At 42.5% G+C, this 8323-nt stretch overlaps 1 protein-coding gene across 1 annotated transcript in view; it reads right to left on the bottom strand.

The window, feature by feature from the left end:
• Positions 1–911: 911 nt before the first annotated feature.
• ISM1 (isthmin 1) overlaps positions 912–8323 on the bottom strand; it is a 69667-nt gene continuing 62255 nt past the window's right edge. The window contains exons 4-6 of the mRNA XM_019752054.2: positions 7952–8095; positions 4786–4875; positions 912–2611 (exon numbers count right to left, since the gene is read on the bottom strand). Coding sequence (XP_019607613.1) covers positions 2094–2611; positions 4786–4875; positions 7952–8095 — 752 coding nt within the window. The 3' untranslated portion in view covers positions 912–2093. The remainder of the gene's footprint in view (positions 2612–4785; positions 4876–7951; positions 8096–8323) is intronic.

The raw sequence follows: 8323 nt of genomic DNA, 5'->3' as shown, positions 1-8323 counted from the left end.
TTGCACTTACCCTTAATAGAACACATAGTAGAGGGTGTTATTACTGTATATTTTTTGTCTCTCTTCATCACTTCAATCAAGCTTTTCATGTGTATCATCTCCAGCCTCTGCTTGAATACCTGTCCTGACAGGGAACTTACCACCTCAAAGGTATGGCATTTCATTGTAATGAACTCTCTTTGCAAAAGTAGTTTTCCTATTACTAGAAACCAAATCTGCTTCCCTATTGATTCTCTCTCTACTGTTTAGTTGCCTAAAATTCCTTCAGATATGAATAAGGCTTCTTATTTTATAACTAGAAATAGATCTTAAATATCCTAAGAGTGGGCAATACATGGATAATTAATTCTAAAGTGTAAATGACTGATAAGAACTTTTCAATATGAGCATGATCTTATTAGGAGAACCTAAAGGTGGGGCCATTTGGAATATCAAAGATACCAGGAGTACGAGGACACCAAAAAAACTGATATAGTAGAAAGAGTACTGGGCTAGGAAATGAAAGATGGGTCCAATGTGATATATTTTATTTGAGTTTTGCTTTTGTTATCTGGAAAAGAAATAATTTGCATGATGAGTAGTTCTACTTATTACCATAATTGCAGAATTTTATTTGGAAACAGCCCTGCTCACCTGGGCTGTTTTAAGCCTTTGCTCTGGCTTAGTTTCCTTAGCTCTTTCTTAGTGCTGGGTGGGCAAAAAGTTGCACATGTGTCAATGAGCTTCGACCTCTTGGAGGCTGGACTGACGTTCTCGGTGCCAAAGATGCTATGACTTACACCACCCTCACCACGTCAATCAATGAGTCTTTTATTCCCACCTGGTTTGAACCTTCCTCTCCCCTGCCTCAAAGCCCTGCTTCACCAGGGTTGTTTATGGTATTTGTATAATAAATATTTGCAGATAACACATTTACTGTAGGTAACGCATTTTATTATGATTTCATTATATATTCTCTTTTCCTGGAGTTTTGCAAGTAAAGAACCAACTCTTTATTTTTCCTAAGTTCCACACTACAGAACAACTGCTTGATGCACAAGAATCAATGACTTAATAAATACTTTACAAAAATAATGTAGTTTTTTTCCTTTCTTAAAACATAAAAAAATTCAGATTTCCTAGACTTGAGTCCCCCTCCTCTTTTTATATTTATTTATTGAGAATATATTGGTGGAGGAAAAAGATTGTTAAGATGATATTAAAATAAGATAGATGAAATGAGGTCCATGTTATTTTCCCATTTATTTCGTTTTTTTCTTTGGAAAAGTGCTAGTCCCTGTTATTATGTCCGTCCTTACTGCAGCCTTCTGGGCTTAGTAAGACATGAGTAGAAATTCTGCCATTCTGAAGCCTATTAGGAGAATCAAAATATTATGCTAATATTGGCCTTTTACTTTAAAGCTTATTTAAAACCAGGCCTCAGAATCATCCCCAAAATATCCGTTTGCCCCCCACCACTCCCTATCCAGTCTCATGCAAGGGCATTTTGGAACTGAGACTTTAGCAAGGTGCCTCATGACTAAATAATATTTGGTTTAAGGTGGGCCTTTTCTTGTTTTGATATACTTCCACTGAGTTATTTATTTTTAAAGAAATCATTACAAATTCCCTTTCTCTTCCACCTTCTTAAGCCCTGTCTGAACTCTCACAGAAGTGATTAAACAGTATCACGATGACAACTCCAGAGAAAAGGTTACGCTTAAGTCACATTCATATTAAATAAGTTATATATAAAAACTTATAATGTTTACAGCTTCAGTCTCTTTCCCTCTTTGCTTCTCTAGGAAACACTGGGTCTGGGTGTGAATTGAATCCCACCCACTATGGCTTCCAGGTTCTTCTGGCTTCTTTGTCCTCATCCTCCTGCCCACGTCACCTCTAGGAGGAATTCCAAGGAGGTCTGTGGGCATTGTGGATTGTAAGGGTGGCCTCCGATGGCAGTCACCGGGCCTGGCGCACATCCCTAGTGTAATTTATGAAAAATACTCATGTGGTATATACAAATACACACGTGTGCGGATAAGAGGAATTCTGTTCCAGGTAGCAGATCAGTGCAGTGCATGTGTGTCACAAATACTCGAGGTGGCATCTTTTTAATACTCCCTGGCCTCTTGGAACTGCTTGATATAATCTTCATCTGAGGGGCTCTCTGTGCACTTCTGTCCATTGTTGGGAGGCCGGGCCTCGTTATACCTGCTCCAGTCACCCTTGCAAATAATCCAGGGCAGGACATCCACCTTGTAGTGGAGCTCGGCTGAGAACTCTGTGCTAATGAGGTTGGGTGTCCCTGCCCCTTTGCCCCTGGTGATAAGCTGCATGTTGTCACCATAGCAACAGTGCTGGGCAGCCAGTGTAGTGCTCTCCAGGGACAGCATGGAGCGAATGCAGTACCGGGCCGTGGGCTTATAGATCTCCAGCTTCTCCTTGGGCCCACTGGCGTCCTTCCAGCGGAAGTCTTTGCGCTTGATGCGGTCAAATATGTCCGTTGTGCTGTAGGCCACCTCGGTGGGGTAGGAGCAGGGACAGCTGGGCAAGTCATTGATCACCTTGTGCATGTACTTCTTTAAGAACTCGCTTTTGCAGCTCATCCACCGCTCACAGCTGTCGGCGTCTGAAAAAGGCCACAGAAACCCTCTCACCACATCTAAAACTGACAGCAGGATGACACTGAAGTCTACCCCTCCCCTCCCAGGGCTTACACCCTGCAGTCCCCTAGACCACCAGACCATGGGTGGTCATACTTACCTCCCTTGAACTTGGGAACTTTGAACTTGACTACCTAAATGCCATCACTTAGATTTAACCATCATTATATGTGCTTCATCTTTTCCATTTTTGGGGAAATATATGATATTATTATCCCTAAGTTTTAGTAGGCATCTACAAAAAAAAAAGTATATGGAGATATGGGTTTAACCATAACCCCATTATCACCCACAATAAAATTAACAATAATTCAGAGGGCCATTTTAAATCTCCTCTTTAATGGTGATTGGGGTGGAAAATGCCTCAAAGGAATATTTGTAGGACCAAGTTTTATTTCTGCCCCTCACTGACTGATTTAAACTAAAGCTAGTGTCCTAACCTCTTAGCCTTAGGCACCAAACAATAACAATCATTCTATGCAAATCTTTGTGATAAGCTGCTTCACAGGGAAGGGGCTGGTGGTCCCTGCTTTTAAGGGAACTTAACATTTAGGCAAGAGTCCACTGACCTGTAGGCTTTGAGCCAGATTTCGTCCCCAGAGGTGTTATGTTTGGCCCTTACAGTATTAAGAATATTGAATTAATTGCTAACATTTAAGAATTAAGTGATTCCACTTATTTATGTAGATTCCTGGTTTCATTTGAAAAACCAAAAAAAATATGTTAATGCTGGTCCTGCATTGCCCCAGGGAACAATTGCCCAAGTAAATAAGCCAACAGTGATCGTTTGTGCAAACCAAGGTTAAGCAGAAAAATCTGCTGGGGTTGTCTGGGGGCTGGGAACATACTCAGTTTCACTGGAGCAGAGGTTATAGGGAAGTAAGGTTGTTGGTGTCAGATCTTGGCGGTCTTCAATGCAGTTTAGGCTTGTTCAGAGGGCCCTAGAGAACCACTGATGGTTTTTGAGTGATAGTGAGCTATTAATTGAGCTGTACAGTAAGAAGATACTTTCAGTGTTGATGTAAATTCTAAAAGTACAGGTTCAATATTCTGGAAGGGGACAGCAGGTTGGAGCAAGAACGGTCAGAGAGATTGGGCTACCAGGCCTTGGTGGGCTTGGGAGTAAACAGAGGAAGACATCAAAGATGATTGACCAGTTCTGCCCCAGGTGCCTGGGAGACTGGTGGAGTCCTGAGTGGAAATCAAGTGGCGAGGATGGGAATGGGAGAATAGCAGGGTAGGGAGAGGGGGCGCTGGGATGAGAGGGCAGCTTGGAGGAGGGCTTGGGACCCTCTTCAGTGAAATTAGGAAGAGAGAGAGAGGAGAGATGGGATATCTCCCAGGACATCAGGAAGGCATGGTTGCAAAGTGTGGGCGCTTGTTCTAGACTGCCTGGGATCGAATCCCAACTCAACTATGTAGTAGCTCTCTGACCTCGAGCAAGGTGTTCTCCCTCACTGTGCTTCAGTTTTCTCATCTCTAAATTGGGATGACAATAGCATCTGTCTCATAAAGTGTAATGAGGGTCAAATGGGAGGGAACACAGAACGTACACAGCACAGGGTCCAGGGTGCTGCTAGCAGGGATATGCTGAGGCTCCTTTTGGCTCTGAGTTGTACGATTCTACTCCTGCGAGCCCCTGAATAGTAGCTAAGAGAATGGAGGTTCCATCCTCGGAAGCGTGTGTCTTTAAAGCCAGTGGGGGTCTCCTTCAGAGGGCAGGGTCTTCAGAAACAAAACTCAGTCCTCAGAAACTGCCCTTGTATTTTTCCTCTAGGGGGAAGGTAATCATAATTCATGTACCCACAGAATATCCATTGACTTATTTTTATTTATCAAACTTACATAAATGTTCAGTGTGATGGACATGTTCTAAATGCTTTACAAATATGAACTTATTTAATTCTACAATAACTCTATAAGGTAGGCACTAGTACTTCACACCGTTTTACACATCAGAAAATGGAGGCAGTACTGCGTTAAGAAACTTGACTTTGTCTAAGAAATATGCTGGGAGAATTGGACCCCATAGGATGGGAAACAAAACATTTAAATGGATCCAAGGATGACATTGCAAAGGCAAAAGGAATCTCCAAAATACGAAATCAATATTTGGATAAAAAAGAAAAAAAAATCTTACCAACTTCAAACAGTTTGGTGGCATTAAACTCCTCGCTTCCCGCAAGCAGACTCACTTCAGTGGCAGCTGTCCTGAAGGTGTCTTCAATTCCTAAACACAGACAGGAGCTCATTTTCCCCTAGTTATATGGAAAAAGTCTACATGCCCCCCTAAGCAATTAAAAAAACAAATACACCTGAACAAAGCCTTTTTTTGTGTTCATGACTACTTGCCAACGGAGGAAACAGTAAAAAGCAGGTAGTAGAGTATAAAATATATTAAAACCCCAGATACCATTTGCAGCACGAAATCAGATCCAAATGTGCCTGAATGAGTCCTAAGGAACTCATTCACTAGGCCCAGGAGTGGGGTTTTGGACTGTGGCGGATACATGTCAAGATGCTTGTCTATTTGGTGGTGTTAGGATGACAAAGTAAACTAGAGGCAGTGGTTAATACCTTGTTTAGTGGTCAATACCAATCTTAAGGACTGACCGACTGGGTTAAAGCATTACTAGCTGTGTGATCTTGGGCAAGACACTTAACCTTTGTGTACCTCAGTTTTCACAGCTATAAAATGGGGAGAAATAAATAACCTACCTTGTAGAGTTGAATGAATTAAATGAGTTATATGTAAAGAAAGCACTTAGAATAGTGATTGCTAAGTGTTAGCTGGTACTTTTTCCTTGGATATTTGTCTAGTTCACTTTGAGGATGCAGCAGTCCATAGCTAAAGACCAGGCATCTCATAGTCCGGGACTTCCAGCATTGTTGATGATGCTTCAAGAAGAGTAAGCTGGGCTTGTCATTACTTGCTCTGAGGGACTGAACCCAGCTTGCCTCAAACTTCCTGGCTTCCCTCCCCTCTCCAAACTACTACCTCACCCAGGCTTCCTTTACAAACAGGAATCCTGTACAAGCTGAGGCAGTCAGAAGAGGCAAGAGTTGTGGAAGATAGACTAGTTGTTGGAGAGCCTTGGCTGCCTGGTAGGCATGACTTGATTTCCTTTAAGGGGCTCTCTCTGATCTTAGGTGAAGCCCCTTGAACTTATTTATAGAATTGACCTAGGGAACAAACTTTTACAGTGTAACCACTGCCAGGCCAGGGAGACTGTCTGCCCCATGATTCTTTCCAATAAGACTGAGAATCAACACACCAAATAAGGAAAGAAGTCCTGCAAAAAAAGAAAAAAAAAAATCCTTCATGTGCCAAGGGAACCCTGAAAAACTGGAAGAGCAAGGAACAGAGAGGCAGAAACGATGGAAAGAGGGCAAGGTCAGATGAGAAGAAAATGTACGAGCAGGGCTGCTGGCCACGCTGCTCTCACAGTTGAGCGCAAATGAGAAGGCAACATTCAAAATGGTGGTAGAGAAGGACCTTTCCCTCATAAGATATCTGAATCTACCATCTTGGGTGTGGATGCCAGTTCTGGAAGAGAGAACAAGTGGCAAGCTCCCAAGCCTGACACTAAATGCTGTCTGTATCCATGTTTGGCTGAGCCAGTTACTCTTCCTCCTGCTGAAGGTGGGATAATTTAATGGTTAAGAACATAGACTCTGGAATCAGCAGAGGTCTGGATTCCAATTCCAGATTGATCACTTGCTGCCTGTATTGACTCTAGGCAAGTTAACCCCCGCACCTCAGTTTCCACAGCTGTTAAATGGGTACAATAAGAAACACCCATTTCACGAGGCTACTGTGAGAATTTAGTGAAAAAAATACTTATAAAGTCCTTTGAAATTTGTTGACACTGAAGTACTCAAAAACCCCTATCCTTCATAATCATCCTTTTCACTTTTTTCTTCATTATCTTCTTTATCTTCTTTGTCTTCATCTTCTTCATATTTATCTTCATTTTCTTTTGCTCTGTCTTCTTATCTTCATCATCTTCTTGCTTTTTTTCCAGATTCTCCTTCTCTTTCTTCTTCATATTCTCTGTGTACTCTTTCTCATATTATTATTTATTGGTTTATTTCTATCCATCCAAATCCATCTTACCAGGCTTCCAACGCAGTTTCAGTTAGGAAATTCACGCAGGAAAAGCATCTTGATGTTTACTCCACTTTCTGCACTCCATCTGCATGGCTGACAGGGAGCCAGAACTGCCACTTCTTACATTTCAGCCCTATTTTCTACACACACTCCTTTGCCGACATACATATGCCCAACCTGGTGCTTCCTTTCTTTTCTCTGAAACCCCTATGCTCTTCTGCTTCTTTTTTGTCCCAAATCTCAGCCTTAGGTTTGAGAACAGAGTTTCTGGGGGTAGAACAAAGGAAGTCCTGGGTGCAGAGATTAAATTTTCTGTTTTTGAATTTCTTTAAGACGAAGCCACTTAGAATACGTGGTTTCTTGGAAGAGCCTAAGGTATTATTTTGGGCTGGTATTCTACTTGGCAATGGGGAGCACATAGTAAATGTGAAACTACAGACCAGGAGGTGGTAAACGTTTTTTGTAAAAGGTCGAAGAGCAAATATTTCAGGCTTTGTGGGTCACATATGGGCTTGGTCGCACATTCTCCCTCCTCCTGCTCCTCCTCGTCTTCTACTTCTTTTTCTTCCCCTTTTCCTTCTTCTTCACAACCCTTTACAAATGTGGGGGCCATACACACAGGCCATGCTGTGACAACTATGGCTACAGAGAGTCAAACTTATTTTTCACCCTTAACATGGCCTCTCAACAAGTGTGCAATTAGTTTGGTTTTCAAAACACTGATAATGCAGTTTAAAGTGATACTGAACTGCCAAGTTGCCCCAGTTTGCTCCCTCGGTAGCCATCAGCAAGGGTCAGGCATCAGGATAGGGCTAACTGCATGGGTTTTCTGCAGATGGCTGTCAAGCCTCTCGTCTTGGCTTCTTTATCAGAACATGAATGGCTGTCTTCATGTGTCTCTTCAAGGCACAACAAATCTCTTATCAAAGACCCAAGTTAATCAGAGTCACTCCTTTAAATTAAGTAAGTACACTGTGGCATTGTCTTCTAGGTCACAGCCACTGCAATTGTGCATAAGATTCAGAAAACCTATCTTTTCATCCATTAAGCATATGATTTGTCTCTTGTCTCAGTCTGGTCAGAATTCTTACTAGGGAAATAATTGTCTTTTATAAAAAGTCAATTTCTACAAATTTTTAAATACAAATTTAAAGCTTTCCCTTGAACTCAGAGCCACACCCCTGCATAAACCCACCTGGGCAGTTTGGGCGGTCACAAGTCCTGGATTCTGTGGCGGTGCACGCGTAGCCACAAGACCTGGTCCGCTTCTGGTTTCCATTCCCACAGGTAACGCTGCAGACAGACCAGAGACTCCAGTCGCCCTCACCATCTGTGGAATCTGGAAGGGAGCCAGAGAGACGGTCACAGCCTCACCCAAAGAGTTCTCAAATCCGCCCCGTCATGCAGCCTGCTAATTGTCCACTTCCATCGTTCTCACTGTTGGAAGAGACCAGATGCCAGCTGGAGTGAAAAGGCTTAAAGGCCCAGGGTTCATTTTAGGGATTAGCTTCATGAAGGCAGGGACTCTGTCCAAGGTTTTGGGCACTGAGGTGGTTAGCCCATAACC

Source organism: Rhinolophus sinicus, linkage group LG13, assembly GCF_036562045.2.
Source record: "Rhinolophus sinicus isolate RSC01 linkage group LG13, ASM3656204v1, whole genome shotgun sequence".
Classification (NCBI taxonomy): Eukaryota; Metazoa; Chordata; class Mammalia; order Chiroptera; family Rhinolophidae; genus Rhinolophus; species Rhinolophus sinicus.
The sequence above is the reverse complement of the archived record's forward strand: the minus strand, read 5'-3'. Positions and strand labels throughout refer to the sequence as shown.